Below are 24,899 nucleotides of genomic sequence, written 5' to 3' on the forward strand. Positions count from 1 at the left end.
AGGAAGAATGTATGACCTGGGTCACCATCAGGAACTGACTGGTACTGTTTTGAACTGTCTGTCCCCCCAGACTGATCATCAACTATGTCCCACATTTCTTGCAGTTTCCTCACCTCACAAAGCTCTCCAACAGGTCAATGTTTTTGCGGTCACTCACAAACTCTCCAATCATTTTCTTGTCCAGCCGAGGGTTCTCTCTCAGCCACTGGGCTACCTCTGTGTTGTCCATTGGGATGGTGAGGAGACCTTTCTCTTGCAGAAACTGGATCCCCTTCTTTGGTTTCTGGTTGAACTGCTCTGTGCCAGTGATCAGCAGCTAGAGAAGAAATACATACAGGAGGTGTCAAAAGCTGCTCTGCCCCTAAACCAGACAAGGGCAGGTCTCCATCACAGTCCACAGCTGGTAACCTAATGGGCTCCTAGGACATGGTTCTAAGTCACTCCAGAACTAAGGCTGAACCATATTGGCCCCTAGCTTTCCCCAATCTCCATGTTTAAGTAGAAGTAGCTGAGGAGCTCCTTTTTACTCCTTTTCTGAGTGCTAAAGAGGCATAGCACTCTCCTCCAACCTGAGAATCAGAGAAAAAAAACAGAAGAAAGAGACTAGAGAAGGTTTTCTTTTCTCTCCAGTATTAGAGCCGTTCCTGGTATCTGTTTACAGACTAGCTCGGATTCCCCTTCTTTCTTTGGCTTCCTAGCTCTTAAGGCCCTGTGGTTTGAAAGACAAGGTGAACTAACTGCGATGATAACTTTTTGACTGTCTAGTCACAGCCCTGCAATCAAGGGCACACATAAACCGAAGTCATTTAGGCTGGCCTTACGAGGAAGAAAGGGTTAAATAGAAGGTTTTCTTTGTGTTAGAAAACCAAAAAGTACAGTTATTTGAACTTTACTAAAAAGCACCAGAATAAATGTCAATTCCCTTTTATTGCCAATCATCACCCCAGAGCTCGAGATGACCAATAACCTTCGGTGACCCACAGGATACCAGCTCCCAGGGCTCTTGTCACCACAAGTAACACTTGACTCTCAGCTAGGGCAGCATTTGCCCAGGAGTACACGATAGGAGATGCCGATTACATGGCTTAGGAGTAAGGAAAGGGCTTCAAAGGAGATTGGGGGGTTGCTGAAGCGCCAAGAAGCTCAAAAACTAGCCTTGGGAAGCTGTTCAGTGAGCTTAGACTCTCCCTCATTCTCTGAGACAGAAACCCTACAGAGAACACCCAGTCAGAAATGGGTAGAGGCTGAGCTCTGGGGATATCTATATATACCTTCTTTTTATTCTTAATTTCAATCAACTCCCGTGGATCTGGCAGGAGACAGGAAAATCGAGGTGGCTTCCGGGTAAACTTTTTGTCAGCTAGGAATGGGAGGAAGAGAGGGAAACACCAGTAAGACCTCTTTTACCAGGATAATGACTTTTGGAAGGATGCTGATATACTCTCTAGTGAAAAAAAGGATGCCTCAGAAAATTTCCTGTCCTCATCAGTCTTCCACTTCCTTAGAAGTCCTATCTTCTAGGGCTCCAAATGTTTTCTTTCCTCTCTCTGGGTCTGAAGGCATGGTGAGCAGCCAGTGTTCATTCAGGTACTACCCTAGGGTATTTCTGCTCCCCTCCCCTCTGTTCTCTACCAGGCCTTCCAGTTGAGGGGGCTTAGGATGATGGACACCCAGTACCCACCCCCAGAGTCACCAGCTTCCTCCAGATCACTGCATCCTGGTTTCCCATGTTCTGCTGGCAGCCGCCCTCCACCTGGCACATGCAGGCCTGCGATGTCTGGGGCCATGCCTATAGCCTTCCCATCGCTGGCTGCTCTCTCAGCTGGTAAGAGAAAAGAAGGTAAATGAAGACTGATGGTGTAGGAAGCCAAGCAGAGCTGCAGGAGAATCAAGTTTCAGGCCAAGGAGACCTGCATGTTCCCACACAGGTCATCAGCCCTGACAGGACAAACCCAAGCCCAAATAAGTAGTCACTACCCCACGTCAGCCAAGCATTAGATTCTACAATTTAATAAAAAGATTACCCAATCACTTTCCCGGATCTTCTGCAACCTCAATCTCAAGGAAAAGTTAGAGAAGATTAATTAGAGTGGAGGCAGGCACTGGGGGTAGGAAAAGGTAGGGCCTGGAGCTTTTAGGCACCGAAGTTCTATATCCTTTAATCTATATTCTCTTTTCTCCCCATGAAGAAATAACAATTCTGTAAAAATAGTTAAAGCGTGGAAGAGGAGAAAGTGAGAAGTCCATGAGTCCTGCTAATGTGCCAGCCTGGTCTATGATTCACATCACCAAACCTCGGAAACACAGAATTAGGAGTACTTTGGAGGAAGTGACATAAGGGTAGGAGAAAGGATTCAGTGAGTAGAGAAGGGATAAACATAGAACCCTGGGATCCTCAAAGAAAGAAATGCCTCTCACTATTGTTGGCTTCTCGAGTGCCATCTACTGCCTCACAGCCAGGTCTGGCTGCCTCTTTCTTTTCTTGCTGGGTAAGGTTGTTGAGGACTTTGGCTTGGCAGTGGGCCTCAGTGCTGTCAATCACTGTCAACAGGGCATCGAGAGACAGCAGGTGTGTTGTATAGAGCTGACCAGACACAGGGAAGGCATTCTGGAAAGTAAACAGATCCAGGAGACTTGGGGTTAGAATACTTTCCCAAAAATCCTAAAACCGCCCATAACTTCTACATTGCCTTGAGAAGATACACTTCTTCTTCTTGTTCCCCAGCTCTCAAGCGTTTCATTCCCTATATGTAGCATCCTCACTACCACCAGAGAGATTTCCTTAATAAAGTCGTCTTTCTAGAGGTCAGTAATAATGCTCAGCACCTTGGACAGCAGCTTGGTGAGCTCCTCAAAGAGGTTGGAACAGTAGTAGTCACAATCATAGTTGATATAGAGCTCAGTGACAAAGCTGGGGATGTGCCAGAGTTGCACAGTGGCCTCCAAAGCCATCTCCTTCATCTCATAAGGCATCTTGGGGTTCTCCACAGTGATGATCTCCATGAGCTTTTTGATGTACATCTGACAGTAATCCAGTAATTGCCATTTAGGTGGGGAAAGGATTCAAGATAGGAAGAGACAAATTGGACAGGAAAAACATTAAACAGGAAGCAGACGCCTAGCCAGAAGGTATGCATTAAGAGACACTTAATGGTATTCCATCCCCTAAATACATCCCCCTCTTTGTCCTTCATGATGGGGGAGGCCTGGCTCTCTACCTCGTACCTGATCCAAAACAAGTTGCCCACTGCCCTTTTTGTGCTCTCTGTGTGAGCCTGATTTGGTCCTATTCAGAGTTCCCTTTTGCAATTTAGTGGTGAAGCTAGCTTGACTTGCCTGCCTGTGTTGCAAAAGAACTGCAGACAGAAGAGTTGTACCCACTCATGGTGAGATTACCTGACAGTTCTCATATTCGGGTTCTCCCATTTTATAGCCAGCCAGGTTTTTCTGGGCACCTTTTAATTTCTCCACTAAAGAGGAGAGCCAATGAACCAAACTATGGAGGCTAAAAGCACTCTCCTCAGAAGCCACCAAATCCCACTCCTGCAGCATGACAAAGCTGACCCGAATGAAGGTGCCATATATCTTCTAATTTTTTTTCCAACTTCAAGAAACTCACCTCTAATTGAAACTTGAGGTGCTCCCTCATGCTCTCAAACAGTAGGAAGCATACCCGCAGGGAAGCAGCATAAAGGTTCAGTCGCTCTACGCTGAGTAGCTGGAGATCACAGTAGGATGGGCTATTAGGTTCTGAACCTGACTATGGCTCAACCAAGAGAAAGCAGGACAGCAAACTGTGGGAAGTTGTCACTAAGGTCATGTGCTCTGAGGGAACTCTATATCTAGCCATTCCTATGTTTCCCTTTGGTTGCCAGAGTCCCCGGGGAACTACTGGAGTCCTCTTCACTATGACTACTGGTCAGTAGGGGAGGTAGGTTCTTTCCTGGGTCCTATACTCTTCACATGAATCAGCCAAACCTCCCTGTGTTCCCCTGGCCCTTGAAAGACCCTGAAAAAAAGCCAGGTGTTCGGAGTCCCTCTAGAAATCCAGTCTTACCTGGAATAAGTGGCGGCACATCTCATCCTTGATGAGGCCCAAGAGGGTTTGGCACTGGGCTACAGGGGCTGACTCGAGAGCCACTGTCAGCAAATGCAGTCCCATGTGGATCATAACCTCTGAGTTGTGGCGGTCGTGTGGGTTGGTGAGGGAGATGAGGAATCGGAAGAGCTCACGGATGCAAGGAAGACCATAGGGGACCAAAGCTGTGCCTGGGAAAGGCCAGGAGGGAAGTGGGACTGCTAAGAAACAACTGGCTTGATCACTTGGCCTAGCCTGCTCTGCATTATACAGGCAATTTCAGATAAGTGATTCTCTTCAGGAAAAAAATGTTTTTTTTCTGGGGCAGTAAGGAGACTAGTCTCACTTATTGAAGGGAATCAGAATTGATGATCCCACCTTTCTGTTAAAAGTCCCAAGCTTTCTATCCTTCCCTCTCACTTCCTATTGTCCACCAAACTCCCTCTCTGTGTAAGTTAGGGAAGGGCTTCATCCAATAGTCCTCTTGCTTGATTCCATTTCCTGACTAGAAAATGCCGTAGGACTTGGACCAGCAGACACCTTGGGTCTAAGATGGTTTAGGCTCAGACAGCTTAGTGGGTAGGATGGGGGAAGAGCCTGCCTGAGAGTACTCACCTTCTTTCTGAGAGGACTGTGTAAAGCGCACACCCCGGGGGTTGACGTAATCCATGTCATGGACAGAAGCAGAGTCAGAGTGGTCAGCAGGAGATGTGCACTCCTCTAATACTTCAGGGATGGATTCCACGGATGTTGATTGGGCCTTTTCCACATGGGCCCCTTCCTGCTATGACCAGTAGTGGGGAGGATACAGGAAAAAAGATGAGGCAAGAGCAATTGGGAACTTATTTCTCTTAAGTATCTGTCCTCCAAGTGTCTCTAATGGACTGCGGGTGTAGGGCCAGCTCAGTGGGCTATGAATCAATGCAAGATGGTTCAGGGAAGGAGTATGATGAAGGACTCAGAAAACATCACCTGAGGCATCAGTGACCTTCAGTGACTAGAACCCCAGAGGCAACAGAGGCCCTCAGGAGCTTGGATTTAGATCATTAACTTCCAGAAAAAGCCATGGCCAGCATCCTCACCTTTGCCAAGTACTGCATGTATGCACAGCTTGAAAATCCTGTGAGCTACCTCTCACAGTGAGTCATGCTGTGGTTTTTCTAGGTAGCACAGCTAATTTTAGGAAACAGGGAAGAACCCCCTGCCCCAACCTTCTTTTGAGCCAAGGCCTGGATAAAGAGCCAAAGGATCAAGCCAATTCCACAGTAGAAGACTAGACAGGGGTCTTTAGAAATCAAAGCCGTACCTGGGGGTCAGGTTGCTCAGGAACCCCTAGCTCGCTGCTGCCAGGCTCTGCAACTGTGCTATACCCTGGAGAGCCAGGTTGCTCCAGGTCAGTGAGGTCCTCTTTGGAGGTGGTCTGGGAGGAGAACTCCAGGCCACTGTCTGTAGAGGGGCTGACCACTGCTGAGGCAGCTTCTGAACTTGCAGAGGAGATGGGAGTGGGTACATCGATGAAGGGCATGCCACCTGCCAAGCAAAGTGAGTGAGGCTTGAAGAAAAGAGACTCTGTGGGAAACACATACCTTCCATGGTACCGTTTGTTTGTTTGTTTTTCCTAGACTGCATATTAATTTCTGCATATGCTTGGTCTCTAAAGTAGTGAGAGTCCCACTGGAAGGAGAACAACCTTAAGTCACTGAGAATTGCTAAATGGTCACAGTTTGATCTGACCTGGAGTTTTCCCTTTTTGCTCTCAGTAGAAAGACCACAGCCCCTCAATTAGTTGGTCTTCAGTGTCAAAATTCCTGAGAGAGGAAGGAGCTTTTCTTCTATCTATTCTAATCAGAAGCAGCAGCTCAGGGTACTCACCAGTGAGGTTAGAGGATAAGGTGGTTCCACTGGGGGTGGGCAGCTCTGAACCTGGTGTGACTTTGGTCATATGGCGTGGGGGCCGGGGAGATCTCTTCTGTTTCTTCCACTTAGATGAATCACTCATGCCTCCTGCTCTCATTTTCAGCTGGAAATATCACACCTCATTAGCATGGTATTCAAATTAAGATTGTATCCCTAGAAATCTCCCTTCTTTTAGTCCTACTGGTCCCTAGAAAAGAGTCTATACCCCACATCTGTGCCACAGAAAGAATCTAGACCATCAGAGCACATTCCTACTCCTCCAACTTGCCTTCTACTCTTGCCACTTTGAAGGTCAGCCTGAGAGCCTCCAAGTGGAAGGTGACATTCTGGTTTTAGGCTGGTCATTGATAAGGCCAGCCCTCATACATCACTCTGCTTCCCTGAATACTGGGTGGCAATCCTCAGTCCTGTAGATGGTGCCTGACCCTCTTGCAGAAAGCGTAAGGGCAGGGGGTCCTTTGCCCAAAGCTGCAGATCTTCAGGCCCTGGATCCCTGGGCTTTCCTCCTCAACTACCTGCATAGTAGCCTCCTACTCCTAGTTCTTATCCAACTGTGAGAGTCTACTCCTTCCCAGCCAAACTCTTAGCTTTCCTATTACTTCATGAACTGGGCCTAGATCCTAACCATATCCCTTACTGTGGAATGTCTACATCAAATTGGTCAAAGGTTCATTCCTTGGAATTAAGGAAGGAGTGGCATCCCAGTTGATTTGTGGAGTTAAGGATGAAAGATCATGTCATGCTGCTGCTCTGCTCTCTGCTGCTCCCAACTTTGATATATAAATGAGACCTCCTGTCCTTCTCACTGTTGGTCTTTCTAGAAGCAACTTTATGCTTTCAGATGGTAAGACTACTGATTTCTTGGACTCTTGCTCTATTCCATTTCCCTTCCTCTTGCTGCATTTCTCTCTCTCCTATAGCTTCCTTTTAGTCACAAAGGAAAATCTTTATCACCCATTGACTAGTTTAGGGTATAAGTTTTCATGCATTTTCTCCACCCTAAGTTCACAGCTACTTTGTTTAAGCCCATTTCATTTTCTTAATCCTGATGCCTTCTCAATTACAGTTTGTATACAGTCCTTCTACAGTTATATCAAACTAGTCCTAGATTGATAGACCATTCCTGGAATGGGCAACAGCAGTTCTCTTCTAGGAACCATTAGAATGACTCTAAAAGAGAGTAGAAACAATTTTTCTCCCTGCCTCTTTCTAAAAGCTGAAAATACCCATATTATCCTTGGCCTATTCAATTCCTTCTGCTATTTGAAGGATAAGCCCCCCTTCCTCCCCCAAGCCCTCCAGAATCTGGACAACCTTTGATCCTTTGCTTAGAAACCACATAATTCTTCCTTCCATACTCATATCTCCACCCATAAAGGAGACACGCCCAACAGCTGAGCCCCACCTCCAGCTCTTAGTAACAGAGCAACAGCCTCGCATTGGATTTACACTTTTTGTCCCTGCATCTCCAAAATGCCAGCAGTCATATGCCTAGAATAGAGCTTCAAGTGCTCTGAGCACTGTGATTAAGCAGGAACCAGGATGCTCCCTGCAGAAACCACTGAAGCCCAAAAGAAAGTTCTGGGGGTAAGAGTCAGTTAAACATGCAGATAGGCCAGAAGTCCAAGAGATCAATGAGGGAAAAGAGGAACCTCCTGGTTTAAACTGGAAACAGTCACTGAGCTCCAAAAAGCACTCACATCTGGATTGACTCGTGTGAAATATCTTTTCTCTCCAGGTGGCTCCCCAATATCAGGAATTCCAGGTAGTCCTACTTCCACGGAGAAGCCCCGTCATTGAGATTCCTTCCCACACTAGGTTCAGTCCTTCCTGTTTCCTTCTCTATCCTCTGCAGAGGTAGCTCTAACCTGATCATTTCAATGAATGTTCTCTGCCTCCTGGATTGAATAGAAGTTGAGAGGCTGCCAGTTCTTACAAGTGTCTCCTTTAAAAGTATAGCTGTGCTCCCTGTTCTAAGATCCTAAGGTGGGGGGGGAGGGGTGAGCAGTTCATGAAACTCTACATCACCTTATCCGTATAACTTTTTATTTCCAAAGGACAATATAAGCTTTATAAAGAAAGGGCAGGTCCTAGATTAATAATCATGGCAAAATGGTGGGTAGCCACTGAAGAGAGCTGCAACTTGAGACTAGGCAAGCACACAAGTGAAACTAGAGACAAGGCATGCAAAGAAAACACAGGCCTATGGACTGTCTAGTGCACACACACACACAAAACACACACAGTTCTTTTTATCTTCAATGACCTGGATGTCCACAGCCACACCTCTAGCATGCACACTGTTATGAGAGCTTAGATAGCCCATACCTCCTTCTCTCCCTCTTCTTCCTAAAGCAGGGATATGGGGATTAGGGTAATCTTTAGCTTGCACCTCCATTCTAAGTTCCCTTACTTCCAAAGGACGGAGGTCACCTTTGCAGATCCCAAAGTACTGCCAGTGCCCTGGGCTAACCTGGGACCTGGCTCCTTTTCATCCATCTAGAGTCCTAAACCTTAGAATGACCCCTTTTAACCAGGAAAAAAATGACCCCAACCAGACAGACTACCCTTTCCCTCAAAACCAAGTTCAGGCATCCAGCTAGAATCAAGGACTGTGCTTAAGCTTTCTAATGCCAGCTCTGAGACAGGAAGAGGGCAGAAAAGGGAAGGGTCTTGTTTGACAGTTCCTCATAGTTCCCCTAGAAATGGTAGATATTAAGCCTCCCCACAAGACGTCGGCAGGACCCAGGCTCTCTTTCTAGGCTTACTACAGAACGTATTATCAGTTCAAGGCTTCCTTCTGCCTTCAGGCAGCCAGATGCCCAACGAAAATTCCCAACACTGCAAAGTTACAAACACATGCAGCTCTTCCAAAGCCGTGCTGTGTTACTAGGGAGGGGTAAATTGTGCTCTACACAGTGGATATGGGACCCAGATGTTACATATAAAAAATACACATTGAAACAAATAAATAAATAGGGGGTAAGGAGAGGGAGAGGGAGAGGGAGAGAGACCTTGAGGTTCTTAAAGAGTAGTACCCTCTCTAACTGGTTCAGGGCTTTGGTCTGCTCCCCACTACTTAGCTCCAGTTTGTTGAGGAGACATGGAGAAATCTGTGAAAGACAGGCAAACGAACGATTTAAGCAGAGTGAAATAAACTCAGACACACACCAACAGGGCACAGGGCAGGAATGGGGATGGATGGCAGGGGAAAGGGGAAGGTTATGTGCATGCACCGAACAGCCAAGGGTCATCTCCAAGGGCAGAACCTCTTAGGGCTGCAAGCAGAATCCTCATCAGAGGCCTGTGAAGTCCAGGGCTTCAGTTCAAGATAGAAAGAGGCCATTCTTCTGAACACCCTTCTTCTCCTAGCAGTTTGAGAACCTTCTGATCTGGAGTCAGACTTGATTTATCTTGTCAACAGAGGCTAGCCCAAGCATGAGCCCAGTCTAATCCAGTATTAGGATGGGATTTGAGGTATAGCCTCTCTAGGCCTCCTACCTGCTGATAAGACTAGGCCCTGAGGGGATGGCAGGACTTTCACCTTTATCAACATACATTTTCAGCCCAGCCTGATGGGCCTCACCCAGTTTCCATGAAGGACTGGCTCACTAGCTTACATGGTGGGTCAACAAATATAGGCTGGAAAGGAAAGGTTGGGGAAGGAGAGGTACCTGGGAAAGAATAAATTTCTTGGTAAAGGAGCGATAGCTATTTCTAGATTCCAAGCAAACCCGTCTAGGCGAAAGTATGTTTTTGCTAAGCAAGGGTATCCAGGAAAATCTCTATAGTACAGAATTTGGGAGATCGATGTTTGGATGAGGGATAGCAGGTCATACCTTCTTCATGTTGGTCCCCATATAGTTCTTGGGTTCTTCTTTAAACTGAGGTAACCTGTAAGATAGAAAATCCCATGGACTGTAATTAAGGATAATAACAAATCTTCCCCTCCATGCCAGCCACAGCCCAAAGATGCTCTAGGCCAGAGCATGCTATCTCTTAGGAAAAGCTAGGAAAAGAAGCAGGCTAATTTCACCCTTTTTGGAGCTTCACTGAAGAGCCACAGAAATTGAGGGACCTGTGACACAGATACTTTCTAAAAAAGAAGGTAGTCATGAGGGAAAGGTGACTAAGTACCCTTGGAGTGTGGAGGCTCTTTTCATCTTTAAACTGACTCCTTTCTGCTTGTATTCACTAAGCAAGTATTGCTGAAAGCCATGATATGGGGAGAGGGCAGTCTATCAAAACCCCAGGAGACTGGGCATAGGGTGAGAAGTAAAAGGCAGGTGGAAGTTTTGAAATTAGTAAATTTGAACCTGAGAAGTAAGAAACAATTTGCAGCAGGGTCCAGAGGCAGATCTAGTCTGTAGATAATAACGATTATTACCCGTGCCCCCTGCATTGGCAGCACAGAGTGTTAATCACTGGACCGCCAGGGAAGTCCCTAATAGACTATCTTTAAAAGCAATCTTAGGTTCACAGTATACTGATTTCTCATATAACCCTTGCCCCAACACATGCATAACCTCTTCCATTATCAATATCCCCTAGGGGAAGCTGTAAAGCCCTCGCCTCAGCTCTTCTCAAAGTTAGTCTATTGAAAGGAAGTACAGAAAACAGGGTGTTAGGCATAGTATGAAAAGGTCTCCTAGGCCCTAAGTTGAGGGTCTTGATTCCCAGCTGCTACCTGCACAGAAACAGACACAAGTTTGGGAAGCAGAAGTTCTGTCAGCCTAGATCAAATAACCCTCTGCTTCCCCCTGAGGCCAAGCCAGCTCCCTCCTCTTTCTCCCTTGCTTGGTAACCCTGGTCCTAGAGAACCACGCCCATGCATAATCTCAGTGGCCTCTGATGTGGCTGTGGGGTTGGCCAGGTCCCTGAAGTGGCTGTGTGGAAGCAAGCAGGCTCAAGAGGCCTGGGCAGCCGGGCTGAAGCAAACAGCAGCAGGTTTACCTTGTGAAGAGCAGCTGCACCATGTCTACGAGAGTGTGCTCTGCGGATTTTCTCAATAACTCTGCACAGGCAAAAACAAATAACACAGGTGTCATTACTTGCCGTGCTATTATCAGGAGGCTTCTCAGAGCAGACTCCCCTCCAAACCTTGTTTACTAAGGATTATACCAAACTTATTAAAACCAGCTCCAGTTCAGCCTGGCGGCCAGAACATCACTGGCCCACTAGATGGCACTACTGAGTCAGGATAAAAAGGGGGAGCAATGATGTGTTCTCAGGGGTTGCAGGCTGGTGTCAATCCCAGAAACCTCAAGGGAGGGAGATTTGGTTCTGGGCTGAGTCATTCTGGGATCCAGCCCAATTCTTGCCCTGGCACAAAAAGCTAAGGTCTCTATTCTAGCTGCACAACAAATTGTCAAGTACAGAGACTCCTAGATCCCTATGGCTCCACAAGGTAGGTGATGGAGAAGTCATGAGTTTTCCATCTCTCTGGGACTGACAGACAGCATCCTGTATTCATACTCACAGATACTGGCCCCAGGAATGGTGAAGGGCCCAGTATTCAAGCACCTACCACTGAGCCTCATTTCAAAGCAGATCCGGAAGCAAGACTGCATAATCTCACACACAGATTCATTGGTTAGGTGGGCACCTACTGGGGTCAGCAACAGAGTCCGCAGTACCTACCAGGAAGAAAAAGGAGAGACCATGATAAACACGGCAGGCTGGGTGAAGAAGGGTGTACATGAGGGGAGAGAAGCTGCCTCCTGTTTTTCTAAGTCTCCTACGGAAGCACTCAGGGGTGAGAAAGAGGTTAGCAAGAGCTGACCTTGCTTCAGTTTGGTGGGGGGTCTCCCAGGTGCTTGTCTTAGGAACTGTGTCTTTACTCTGCATGACCCCAACATAGTTCAGCACTCATTCCAACCCTAGCCCACAAGCCCAACGGATGGATGGCACAGATACAGTCTGCCAGAGGTACAAGCCTATTAAGGGTTCCAGTATTTGATATCAATTCATTTAAAGCTTTTAATTATTTTCCTTAGAAAAAGCTTTTACTTTGGGTACCGGAGCTGCTTGTTTGGAAACAAAGTAGCTCTCTAAGCCCCAGTGGAGTCAAAACACAGCTTCAAGCTGCCATCAGGCTCCAGTAGGTAGAGCCAGAGGCACCAGCTCCTGGCCATTAGCCTAATTGCTCTTCCCCTCCATTTACCTGAAGGATTTTCATCAGGACAACCTCATCGCTGGCAGGATCTGTGCCCACAAAACGGGCGTGGGTGACAGCATCTGCCATGTTCTCCATGCCCTCTGCCGTGCCCTCATGGGTGGGATCTGCTCCAACAAAAAAGAAAAGATGTGTAGAGGAGAGACAGAAAAGTCAAGACATCCTGTCTAGAGACTGTTTTGAGAGACTTTGGTTTTCTCCTCTCCCAATTCCCTAACCCATGGCTTCTTGAGCTACCTGAGAATTTTTGCCCATAACTGGCTTTAATAAGCATCTCAGCACAAACTCCACTGTGTAAAAGTGGTTCTCAAACTTAAACATATATCAGAATCACTTGGAGGGCCTGTTAAAAATAGAAATTGCTGGGACTTCCCCGGTGGCGCAGTGGTTAAGAGTCCACCTGCCAATGCAGGGGACAAAGGTTCAATCTCTGGTCCGGGAAGATCCCACATGCCGTGGAGCAACTAAGCCCGTGTGCCACAACTACTGAGCCTGCACTCTAGAGCCTGTGAGCCACAACTACTGAGCCCACGTACTACAACTACTAAAGCCCACTCGCCTAGAGCCCATGCTCCTCAACAAGAGGAGCCACTGCAATGAGAAGCACGTGCACCTCAATGAGAAACATGCACACCGCAATGAAGAGTGGCCCCCGCTCACTGCAACTAGAAAAAGACTGCATGCAGCAATGAAGACCCAACGCAGCCAAGAGTGAATAAGTAAAATAAATAATAAATTTGTAGAAAGAAAAAAAAATAGAAATTGCTGGGCCCACTCCCAGAATTTTTGATTTAGTAGGTCTAGCGTGGGGCCTGAGAATTTGCATTTCTAACAAGATTCCAGGTAAAGTTAATGCTGCTGGTCAGGGGACCACACTTTGGAAATCACTGGTGTAAAGCTACTCATTTCATAGAGGAAGGGCCTGGAAATTTGAGGTTTTGGCCCAGAGCAAGGGCCGAGTAGGGCCAGAGCTTTTTTTTTTTTTTTTAATAAATGTTATTTATTTATGTATATATGTATGTATGTATGTATTGGCTGCGTCAGGTCTTCCTTGCTGCGCGCGGGCTTTCTCTAGTTGCGGCGAGCGGGGGCTACTCTTTGTTGTGGTGTGCAGGCTTCTCATTGCGGTGGCTTATTTTGTTGCGGAGCATGCGCTCTAGGCGTGCAGGCTTCAGTAGTTTTGGTGCTCGGGTTCAGTAGTTGTGGCTCGTGGGCTCTAGAGCACAGGATCAGAAGTTGTGGCGCACGAGCTTAGTTGCTCTGCGGCATGTGGGATCTTCCCGGACCAGGGCTCGAACCCGTGTTCCCTGCATTGGCAGGCGGATTCTTAACCACTGCGCCATCAGGGAAGCCCGGGCCAGAGCTCTGAATGCCAAGGTTGCAGCCTTTCTCTTTTCAGATGTTCTCTTCCAACACATCTCTCTCTGATTGCTTTTGGAATGTTGTGTTCAGGTGCAACTGAGGTAGGGGAGTAGGGGGAAAAAATGGACAGTCACTGCTGCCAATACTCATATTTGGGTGCCCATTACAGCAAATCAGAGAACTCTTCCTGCTTTGGTTTCATTCCTATTTAAAACAATATGTCATGGACAAGAATCCTGTAACTAGCTTAACTAAAGATTAAGGAGAGATAAGGGACAAACTAAACAGGACTGGAGGCTGGCTAACTGGGGAATAGGAGGGAGGGAGACTTTCAGCTGTAAGAGGGGAGAAGCTAGCTCTGACAATCAGCACCATGCTGGAAGCTAACACAAATGCTGCCAAGGAGGAAACTCTGCTCCCATTCACGACTTAAATATCCAGAAGGAGGACTTCCCTGGTGGCGCAGTGTTTAAGACTCCGCCTGCCAATGCAGGGGACACAGGTTTGATCCCTGGTCTGGGAAGATCCCACATGCCGTGGAGCAACTAAGCCCGTGTGCAACAACTACTGAGCCTGCATGCCACAACTACTGAAGCCCATGCGCCTGGAGCCCGTGTTCTGCAACAAGAGAAGCCACCACAATAAGAAGCCCACGCACCGCAACAAAGAGTAGCCCCCGCTTGCCGCAACTAGGGAAAGCCCACGTGCAGCAACGAAGACCTGATGTAGCCAAAAATAAACAAATAAAATAAAATAAATAAATTTATAATAAATAAATAAATAAATAAATAAATAAATAAATAAATAAATATCTACAAGGAGTAGCCAAAGAAGTGACCTCCATCAAGGACTACAAGGGTCCTGCTGAACTGCCTGGATTGTTCTTGAAAGGGGAGCAAAAGTAGGAAAAAAAGATAGGGACATGACAAAGCTTTGTGAGTGACAGAGAAAAATGCTCCAGAGGTGGCATGGTGTAAGCTAGGAGAACCTCCTAGTTTTAAGTGTGGGAATTAGAAGAAATTCTTACCATTTTCTCTTTCTTGGTACCTGAAATTCATGGAGTTCCTGAGTTTGAAGCTCAGCGGATGGCTGAGAAACCAGAACATTTCTCTTGCCACAATGAGCCAGAAAACTTTCATCAATTGTGAGTGGTTTTCATTTGTTTTCTTTTTTCTCTTCCGTCCTGGTTAGTCTCTGACACCTAGTCAGACTCTCTTTGCCCTATTTACTGCATGCCACTACTCAGTATCATGAGCGGCTACTTTAGAGGTCATGCAGAAGGAAGCCAATTTCATGATGATCTACAGTATAGGAGGTGACCCAGCTCCTTCTATCACACCAACTCTCCATGCTTCTCCCAATCAACACGGAAAATCCTATGCTCTCAAGGCTGTTGCCTGAGTCCTCTCTCTCACAGTCCTGCTGGACAGGGTCCTTTATTCAGGCCTCCAGGGTCCACAGAGGGACCTTTCCTTGTTCGGGAAATCCAGGACCTTCTCAGTGCTGTGTAGTGTTTCAGAGTTCCTAGTGAATGGCAGCCTTGCTCCCAACTCCTGGGGGTCTATTTCTTCCCCTCTTTCAGTAGTCTCCCTAGGTAAAGTGGTTTAAGCGCTACTGATCTTTTTGTAGCTCTTATCCTCTGAGCTTGAATGAAGTAGCAAAGTTAATTTTCTAAAAAGGTAGGTACAAGTGACAGGTCCTTAGAACCACAGGCAGGGCCTCATAAGCCAGGCAATCAGAGGCACAAATCCTGATCTGGCAGCTGTGTGGGGCCAAACAAAAGGCTGGTCTTTGGAGTAGGATCTAAAATAACCCTAGACGCCTTGGGTCACAGGGCTGAGAGGTGGAGGGCAGTTCCTTCCAGAAGGGCAGCCTAAACAGAAGGTTGGCTCACTTAACAGACCTTGTCTTCCCCAGGACCCCTTCTTTAGAATCTCCTCCTTTCCTGGCCACCCTGGAGAAGACTACAGGGAAATCTGCCAATCTCATCTCCTTTGCCTTCTGGCTTTCATATACTCCTTCCCGTTCCTATTCTCATGCCCACTGCAATCACCACCTCCAGCATTCTCTTTTCCCACCACAGGAAACTCCAGTGACCAGCTTGTCTGCCAACCCCAGAAGGGGGAGAGAGTAACACGGACGAAAGAGCAGAGGGAAACGGCATAGAGGGCAGCTGCTGGAGGCCGTGAAGAGAGATGACCTGCAGGTGGTGCTCAGGGCAAGGCTGTAAGTAGCTGGGCCTGATTTTTGCTTAGGAGAAGTATGAAGCTAGGACTAGGGTGCCTGGAGAAGCTCATGCGCCTAGAGAACCTAGCTGGCACCCAGGATACCTGCTCCCAATCCTGAATGCTTCAACTAAGCAAATCCAACTTTCTAGAAAAGATAAAGGGTTTTCTTGCCTTGAACTGAAGGTCATTTTCCTTTCTTGCTAGCTACAGCCTGAGCTTCCTCTTTTCCTGTCTCCCTACTTAGAAACAAGGACAGCTGCCTGTGTTCTATGTTCCTCACCCTTGCACATGGGCAGACAATAGGGGGAAAAAATTCGGTATTCTAAGTGACAAAACCAACTATAAAGGAATCCAAAAAAGACACCATAAACAAATTCAGAGATAAACAATAGACTGGATAAAATATCTGGACTAGATTGGGAGAAAATATTTGTAATACTGTGATAGACAATGGGTTAATATACACTATACAAAGAACTCCTACAAATTGATAAGAAAAACAAAAACAACTCAATAAAATAATAGGCAAAGGAGAATAAATTCAAATATTCAGCCTCAAGGAAATAAAAACAACAAAATACCAGTTTTCACCCATCAAATTAGCACAAATAAAGAATATCGATAATATTCAGTGCTGGTGACAGAGTGGGGAAATGGAAACTCTCAAACCTTACTGTTGGACGTGCAAATGATTTTAATCTTTTGGGAAAGCAAACTGGTAGTACATATAAAAATGTAATTTGCACATGGCCTTTAAACCAGAAATTTCAAGTTCAGGAATTTGTCATACAAAAGGAAAATTAATAATAAAGACATATGAACAAGGATGCTTATTTCAGCATTATTAATAATGGCTTGGGGCTTCCCTGGTGGCACAGTGGATAAGAATCCGCCCGCCAATGCAAGAGACACGGGTTTGAGCCCTGGTCCGGGAAGATCCCACATGCCGCGGAGCAACTAAGCCCGTGAGCCACAACTACTGAGCCTGCGCTCTACAGCCTTCGAGCCACAGCTACTGAAGCCCGCGCACCTAGTACCTGTGCTCCGCAACAAGAGAAGCCACCGCAAGGAGAAGCCCACACACCGCAATGAGGAGCCCGCGCACCACAATCAGAAGCCCGCGAACTGCAACAAAGAGTAGCCGCCACTCGCCGCAACTAGAGAAAGCCCACGCACAGCAACAAAGACCCAATGCAGCCATAAATAAATTTATTAAAAAAATAATGGCTCAAAATAAGATACAACCTAAATATTAAATATTACTCAATAAGAGAATGATTGAGTGAACTGTATTATATCTATACTATGGAAATTATACAGCTACCAAAAAGAAAAAAAAATCTTACCAGGGACTGAGGGGCAGGGGAAATGGTGTATTATTGCTTAATGATTAGAATTTCTTTTTTGGCGTGATGAAGAAGTTTGAGAAATAGATGGTGGTAATCACAACACTGTGAATGTAATTAATGTCACTGAATTATATACTTTAAAATTATTAAAATGGCAAATTTTATATTATGTATATTTTATCACAGTAAAAAAAGAACATACAAACTTCCAGTTATAAGATTAATAAGTTCTGGGTATGTAGTGTACAGCATGATGACTACAGTTAACAATACTGTATTGTATGTTTGAAAGTTGCTAAGCGAGATCTTAAAAGTTCTCATCACACACACACAAAAGTTTGTTTCTATGTGAGGCAATGGATTTAACTAAACTTATTATGTTTATCATCTTGCGACATATGCATATATCAAATCTTTACACTGTATACCTTAAACTGATACAATGTTATATACCTCAAAAAAACTGGAGGGAAAAGAATAAATCAGATGGATAATTATATCATGTACACCTAAGTTAATACTATTAAATGAGAAAATACGTAGCACATAATCCTATTTTTATTTCTTTTTTAAAAGAGGTGGAACTTTATATATATTTATACACATGTAGAAAAAGGTATAGGAAGATTCAAACCTGCCTGTTAATATTATTTACCTAAAGAAGGAGGAGAAACATTGAGAGAGACCATTAACTTTTCTTTTAGACACCTCTTTATTGTTTATCTTCTTAAAATAAGCATGCATTATATTTGAAAAATAACTTAAAAAATAAACCAAAATAAATCAAACCTCCAAGGGCACTATACCCTTAACTGCCTCCAGAGCACAAAGAAATCAGAGTCCCAAGGAAACCTCTCATTCCCCACTCTGCACAACCTGAGTCAATTAGTGTGATGAGTAACCAATAAACAATCCTATTTCTCTTCTACAAGGAAAGGGATGGCTGGGAAAAACTTTCCAGTATCACCAGCTCATTGCCTAAAGCCTGACCACTCCAGGAGAGGCAAGAAATGAAGAGCTGTGGTCATCCAACAAAGTCTGAGCTCTTACCTATGAGCGCATAGGACAGGAACTTGTTGACAGAGGTGAGTGCTAGTCCAGTGATTGGGCCAGTGGTATCTTCAGAGCGAATTACTTCCAGAAATGGACGAAGGAACACATTGGGCTCAATTTCTGAGAGTTCTGCAAGAAAAGAAATGAGAATAAAGAGATGCCATCTTACAAAAAGCTAAACCCTAGAAAAAGGCCCTTCTTAACTGTGCCATGAGGCTAGAGTTCTTAGTTGCTGGGACAATCTTCCTCCCTCTGGATTACCTTGAATCAAACCCCAAACACTATGTCATTTTATTTGCAAAATTTTTAGTTTGTAGCTGTAAAAGATTAAAAAGCTTAAAAAACCACAGTATCATTACTATGCTTTAAAATTAACAATAAAATGGTTAAGATGGTAAATTTTATGCTTTTAATATACTTATGTATGTATACATATTTTTAAACCACAATTTAAAAATTAACAGTAATTCTTTAATATCATCAAATATTGCTGGGTCAATTATCCATGTCCATTTCACCACCCTCCCTAGGGGTGCACAGGTAAACCTCATCTTGAGTACAGCCAACGTGGCCAAAGAGATCCCAGGATGAGCTGCTGTCTTAGGTCTTTTGTTGTTATAGTCAAGGTCACTTCTCTTAGAGATAAAGAATGCAGCACATTCCAGGAAGTTGAGGGGGAAACTTGAGGTTTATAGTCCCTTGCTGAAAAATAAGCTCAAAAAGAACAAAAGGCTGTGCTGGAGGCAGTTTATAATCTTGCAAAGGTCCTAACCACTCTCTAGCCTCCTTTCTGTCTACAGTAAGCAGAGGGCTAACTGCCTTGAGATGAAGAGGCAATTCACAATCTTTATTTTACAGATGAGAAAAATAAGGCTCAGATAAGACACATGATTGGCCCCAAATCACACAGCTAATAAGAAGCAGAGCTGGGATTTGAACCCAGTCTATACATATGGTTCTAAAACTTGTAAAACCATTACATCTATTCTACTTAATTATCAGCACATACTTCTAAATGTAGAAGGTTTCATTCCAGGTCTAAGAAGCTACTTTATACTGGACTTGCTCTGTACCCTACTATGCCCAGGGTTTAAGTTTTGTTTTTCTGCTGTGCTTTCATATCTCAGACACTAGCTCCCTAAAAGGCTTCCTAAATAGGCCAGAAAGATTCAGGGACTGGATAAGGGCTGCCCCACCTTTAGAGACAAAAGGAAGCTGGGTTTCCTAAGCACCTTCATTTTCATGCAAATGTAGGGAGCTTCCCACTCAATTCCTACCACCCTCCTCTTTGGGTAAACATTCCCTGGCCCCACTGCTCCTCAGATTAATGCTTTAATTAATTGGCAGATTGGGTAGCATTTTCCAAGCTTGTCTGTACAGTGATCACATCAGCTGTATAAAACCTGCTTCTCATCCCCCACTACCCCCACCTAGAGATGTACAATCTGCAGAAAAAACCTAGAGAAAAACCTTTGTGTGTGTTTAAGATGGTAAAGGGTTGAGATGTAAGGAATAGATATATTTGGGAAAGCTGAAATAAAATACCTTTAAAAAGCACATTGAAAAAAACTAAAGTCATCTAGTCTTGCTGCTTTAGGAACACAACTGTATTACATACGATTTGGTCTGTCATTTAAAAAACAGTCATGTTTGGGGCTTCCCTGGTGGCGCAGTGGTTGAGAGTCTGCCTGCCAATGCAGGGGACACGGGTTCGAGCCCTGGTCTGGGAAGATCCCACATGCTGCGGAGCAACTAGGCCCGTGAGCCACAATTACTGAGCCTGCGCGTCTGGAGCCTGTGCTCCGCAACGAGAGGCCGCGATAGTGAGAGGCCCGCGCACCGCGATGAAGAGTGGCCCCCACGTGCCACAACTAGAGAAAGCCCTCGCACAGAAACGAAGACCCAACACAGCCATAAGTAAATAAATGAATAAAAAGATGTGTCTTTATTTAAAAAAAAAAAAAAAAGGCATGTTTGGTATATTTGAGATATGAAAGCGTTAGATGGAAGACAAATCTTTGAGAGGTGGGATAGAACAGATTTTCTGAGCATTCACCCAGGTGCTATACCTATACTTGCTTCATAGTCAAAGACTAGGTCAATTTTACACCCACCGTTTGACACTTCCAGGGCCAAGTGCATTCTGCCTCTTTTTGTTTGTTTTTAAAATTTTTTAATTTGGTAAAACTGACTCTTTTTGAGTCCTATCAATTTTAACATACACATAGGGTGTGGGCTCTCAAAGCCAAATGACTTAATGTACCAAAGCAGTAGTTTCTCTGCTGTGTTCAATGGGCTTGAAATTGATGTGTGATCTGTCTCTGCAGGGCTGCTTCAACTGAAGATTTCTTTTTCTTTTTCAAAATATATATATTTATTTATTTATTTTTGGCTGCGTTGGGTCTTCGTTGCTGCACGTGGGTTTTCTCTAGTTGCGGTGAGCTGGGGATACTCTTCGTTGTGGTGCGTGGGCTTATTGCAGTGGCTTCTCTTGTTGCGGAGCACTGGTTCTAGGCGCGCAGGGTTCAGTAGTTGTGGCACGTGGGCTCAGTAATTGTGGCTCGCAGGCTCTGGAGCACAGGCTCAGTAGTTGTGGCACACGGGCTTAGTTGCTCCGCAGCATGTGGCATCTCCCCGGACCAGGGCTCGAACCCGTGTCCCCTGCATTGGCAGGTGGATTCTTAACCACTGTGCCACCAGGGAAGCCCCTAACCTTCTGCTTCTTAAGAGGAAAGAGTTCAACATGGCACTGAGAGACTTGGAGGGGGCAGGAGTGATACTATACAGAGGCTTGGACAAAGTCCCACGGAAAACTCTCTGGATGCTCTGGATGTGACCCCCACATAATATACAATCCAGCCAATGGACAAGGAATCATTAGTCTCACTCCTACTAATAACCAGGCATATGATACCCAAGCTCATCTGTCAAATTAGATAGTTAGAATCTGACTGTTAAAGTACATTCATTCCAGCAGTTCCATTCTGTGAGTCAATGCTTTATGGAAACTTAGTGATGGAAACTAGAAGGGCTGGACTTTTTTTTTTTTAATTCATTTATTTTATTTATTTATTTTTGGCTGCGTTGGGTCTTCATTGCTGCAGGTGGGCTTTTCTCTAGTTGCAGCAAGCAGGAGCTACTCTTCGTTGCAGTGCGCGGGGGCTACTCTTCGTTGCGGTGCACGGGCTTCTCATTGTGGTGGCTTCTCATTGTGGTGGCTTCTCTGGTTGCGCAGCATGGGCTCTAGGCACGTGGGCTTCAGCAGTTGTGGCACATGGGCTCAGTAGTTGTGGCTCGCGGGCTCTAGAGCGCAGGCTCAGTAGTTGTGGAGCACGGGCTTAGCTGTTCCATGGCATGTGGGATCTTCCCGGACCAGGGCTTGAACCCATGTCCCCTGCATTGGCAGGCAGATTCTTAACCGCTGTGCAACCAGGGAAGCCCAAGGGCTGGGCTTTTTAATGAGCCCACCAGGAACCTTCACTTTCACCCTCACTCCCCTACCCCTCCAATAAAAGAGGATGATGGTATATAAAATAAACTTTCCCAAGAGAATTTGGTCTAGGCAGAACTGGAGTTTTGCCCTCTAGGTTCAACTGCAGATTTAACTCTACTGCTTCCTACGAATCCAGAAAAGAAAAATTTCTGGTGTTCTACCTCCTGGCTTAGCCTGCCTGGGGACAGAGATTCAATTGTCTAGATCTTCTTTGGAAGAGTAAGAAGAGCTGCCTGAGTCCTTCAGGGAAAAGATGCCATGATGCTGCTCATAGTGAGCAGGCTGAGTAATTTCACAACCAAGGAGACATCTGACACCCCTGCCAAGCAGCCAAAATTCCCGCCCTGGAAGGCTGTCAACCTCAAGGCACAAACAGTTCAGTAAACAGAGAGTGCAGATCAGGTAGAGGGGTGCTCTGAAGGTGACTGATTCATGTTCTAAGATGGGAAGTAAAAAAAAGGAATGGGTACAAGAAAGAGGGGAAATTCAACTCCCACTGGAGAAAGAACACTTGGGATCCTTCTAGGACTAGGCCACCAGCTGCTAAAATCAAGTCCAGGTCCAACTTCTGGCTAGTCAGTGCCCAATAAGAATCATCACAACAAGACTTATTAAACTATTTCTGGAGAAGCTGTAGGTCACTTCAACACAAAGCAAAGTGAAGCTCTTCAGAGGTTTCTTGGTGGTGTTCTGCTCATACTCTGCTCAACATCAGTGAACAGGGCTCTCAACTCCTTACACTGTGACATTAAAACAGGTAAGTCTCAAAGTGACTTTTGGCCTGAAGTCAGGTTGAGAATCTGCAGATGTCCCCCAAGTCTCCTATCTTCTCAGATGATGAGGTGACCTGTCCAAAAGGAGATGAATACTGACACTGTTTTCTTTTTTCACATCAGAGCTGCCACCTTCTCTGACAATCTATGTCAAAGGCCTCAACATGTGGCATCATGCACTGCCCTTAGACAAAAGGGAACAATCTCTTCTCAGCATACAGGGGAGCAGTCACCATCCTCCCAGGAGGCTTGTGTTCTCCAGCCTGCAGCAGCCTTTTCTCATTTGGCCAACATTGGGCTGGCACATTCCTGAGCCAAAATGCACACATAAGCTGCTTTCCCTGGTAGCAAGCTCTTTACTCCTGAGTGACTCTTATCAGGGGCGGTTGGGCATTCTCAATTGGATTACGCTGACAAGGAAAAAGTCCTGTGGTATATTATTTCAACACCATTTGGCTTCAGAAATGCTTGTCTCGACCCTTTTGCCCTCAGAGGCTACTTCTCCCTTCTTGCTTTCTAGAGGGTCACCAGCCTGCTCCCATCCTAGCTCTTCATCCTGCAAATATTGGCTCATGTTCCTGGAGACAGAATATCATCATTCACAAGGTAAATCATGTATAACAGACTAATAAATCAGAGCATGATAAAAATATAAGTCTAGTTCATTTACCCCACTTGACATTTCTGTATCCAGAGACACAGTACAGAATTATTTGAGCATAAAAAGCTCTTTGGTTTTGGGCTTTTATGTCTATGCCTCCACATTCCATTTTAGGAGAAAGTGTTAGGTCCTCATATTCCCTTTTTTTTTTTTTGGCCGAGCCATGGGGCATGCAGGATCTTAGTTCCCCAACCATGGATTGAACCGGCATCCCCTGCAGTGGAAGCTCGGAATCTTAACCACTGGACCGCCAGGGAAGTCCAGTCTACTTCTCTGACTATGCTATACCTAGGAATATTTCTTGTAAAAGTCAAAGTAAGATTGAGAATGAGCTGCAAATGGAATTTTTGAAATACTGTTCTGTAGGAAAGAGGTGTGCTCTTCTTGGTCACTACAGGACATCAGGAGGAGTAGTCCAAAGGATGAGACAAACTAAACTTTGGTGTAGCCAGGAGCCTCTGGAACATCTGCCACACCTTTATTTCCAGCCTTGAATGGTCAGGTGGGGATTTAGGCTTGATTTCATGAACTGGCTTGAGAGAAGGCTGCCAAAGGGCAGCTCTCAGAAAATTATCTAGTCCAGGCTTAAGGGTTAAACCCAGACAAGCCTTTGCAACCCTGCCCTATACAACAGGAGAAATGAAAAAAAGAAATGCACTATGCCCAGTCTTGGTCTGTCACTAATTATGCGACCTTGGGCAAACACCTCCCTTCTTTGGGCCATAGTTTCCTCATCCACAGGGTTTTCCTGGGGAAGATGGTGGTGGTAGTACACAGTTTAATGAAATTCTTTAAGGCTCCCTTTAGATCCCCAAAATTTATTCTAAACGCAAAGTACAGTTTGGGAGTAAATAAGCATGAATGCAGACAGTCTGTTACAAAGGTAGCCTGGGGGAAAAGCAAGCCCAGTTTGTTTGTCTAAGCTCCTGATAGTGGATCCTCTTTTTTCAGCTATCACCCAATAGTTTCCCAGATCTGCTTCCCATTCTCAAACAAATGTTTAGTTTCTCAAAGTGCCTTTAGACTGCAGTGGGGATGAGGAGGGGGATTATCTTTGATATTATGACCCTTTAAGAAACAAAGTATGGTGATAACTTAATCACTACCACAACCCAGGTACAAGGTGAGTTCATGGGTCCACCTAGGGCCTGCAGTAGAAGATAATGATACAAACCACCTTACACCAAGAAAGGCAAATTATTTTCTAACAGTTGGTCCTTTAAAAACCCTTTGAGAAGTATTCATTTTTCAGGCTGATTTCTCCCTCAAAGGCCAACCCAACCTGTTTTTATGAATCAAAAAACCAAACCTTAACTCTTACTCTAATTAAACATAAGCAAATCCTGAACTTACACATCTTGGGGTTTTACTGAAAGTCTGAAAATCCCAAGGATTAGAAATCATAATTTTATATCTTCCCCGAGCTGTCTTAGATAAGTAATTTGTAGAAGGTCATGTTCATGAGGTCCCAACCTAAGCCAGAGATGACATAAAAACTCCTCTCCTCCTCCGTAGATATCTGGCCCCCAAATGTTCAAGATGACCAGAAAGAAAAGGGTTTTCAGCATTTACGTATGTTCTCTGGCTCAAACACCTTTTCAGGACCTGGGCTACCTCTGTCCCTATAGCAGGTCCGTCTCCCCTAAGAAAGACGATAGAAAGAAGATGTATTTTTTTCAGATTGAAATCTCGGATATCATATAGAGCCCAAAGCAGGCTGCTTTCAGGCTGCTGCTGAAATCCTCACTTTTATAATCTCCTCCTTGTTGAGTAGGACCACCCTAGTCTGCCTAGTATCAGATTTAGCCTA

At 45.2% G+C, this 24,899-nt stretch overlaps 1 protein-coding gene across 8 annotated transcripts in view; it reads right to left on the reverse strand.

Moving 5' to 3' along the window:
- GBF1 (golgi brefeldin A resistant guanine nucleotide exchange factor 1) overlaps positions 1-24,899 on the reverse strand; it is a 122,772-nt gene that overhangs the window by 13,060 nt on the left and 84,813 nt on the right. For 2 of the 8 annotated variants that reach the window (XM_082425044.1, XM_082425041.1), the window contains exons 4-18: positions 18,160-18,291; positions 12,159-12,277; positions 11,523-11,631; positions 10,949-11,009; positions 9,835-9,889; positions 5,951-6,098; positions 5,385-5,608; positions 4,694-4,859; positions 4,058-4,269; positions 3,620-3,718; positions 2,827-3,021; positions 2,419-2,608; positions 1,682-1,822; positions 1,272-1,360; positions 114-316 (exon numbers count right to left, since the gene is read on the reverse strand). In XM_082425044.1, coding sequence (XP_082281170.1) covers positions 114-316; positions 1,272-1,360; positions 1,682-1,822; positions 2,419-2,608; positions 2,827-3,021; positions 3,620-3,718; positions 4,058-4,269; positions 4,694-4,859; positions 5,385-5,608; positions 5,951-6,098; positions 9,835-9,889; positions 10,949-11,009; positions 11,523-11,631; positions 12,159-12,277; positions 18,160-18,291 — 2,143 coding nt within the window. Of the gene's footprint in view, positions 1-113; positions 317-1,271; positions 1,361-1,681; positions 1,823-2,418; positions 2,609-2,826; positions 3,022-3,619; positions 3,719-4,057; positions 4,270-4,693; positions 4,863-5,384; positions 5,609-5,950; positions 6,099-9,009; positions 9,109-9,834; positions 9,890-10,948; positions 11,010-11,522; positions 11,632-12,158; positions 12,278-18,159; positions 18,292-24,899 lie in introns of all 8 variants that reach the window. The other 6 variants (XM_082425042.1, XM_082425040.1, XM_082425047.1 and 3 more) reach the window with 5 other exon arrangements.

Source organism: Balaenoptera physalus (genome assembly GCF_965194825.1).
Source record: "Balaenoptera physalus genome assembly, chromosome: 14".
NCBI classification, from domain to species: Eukaryota; Metazoa; Chordata; class Mammalia; order Artiodactyla; family Balaenopteridae; genus Balaenoptera; species Balaenoptera physalus.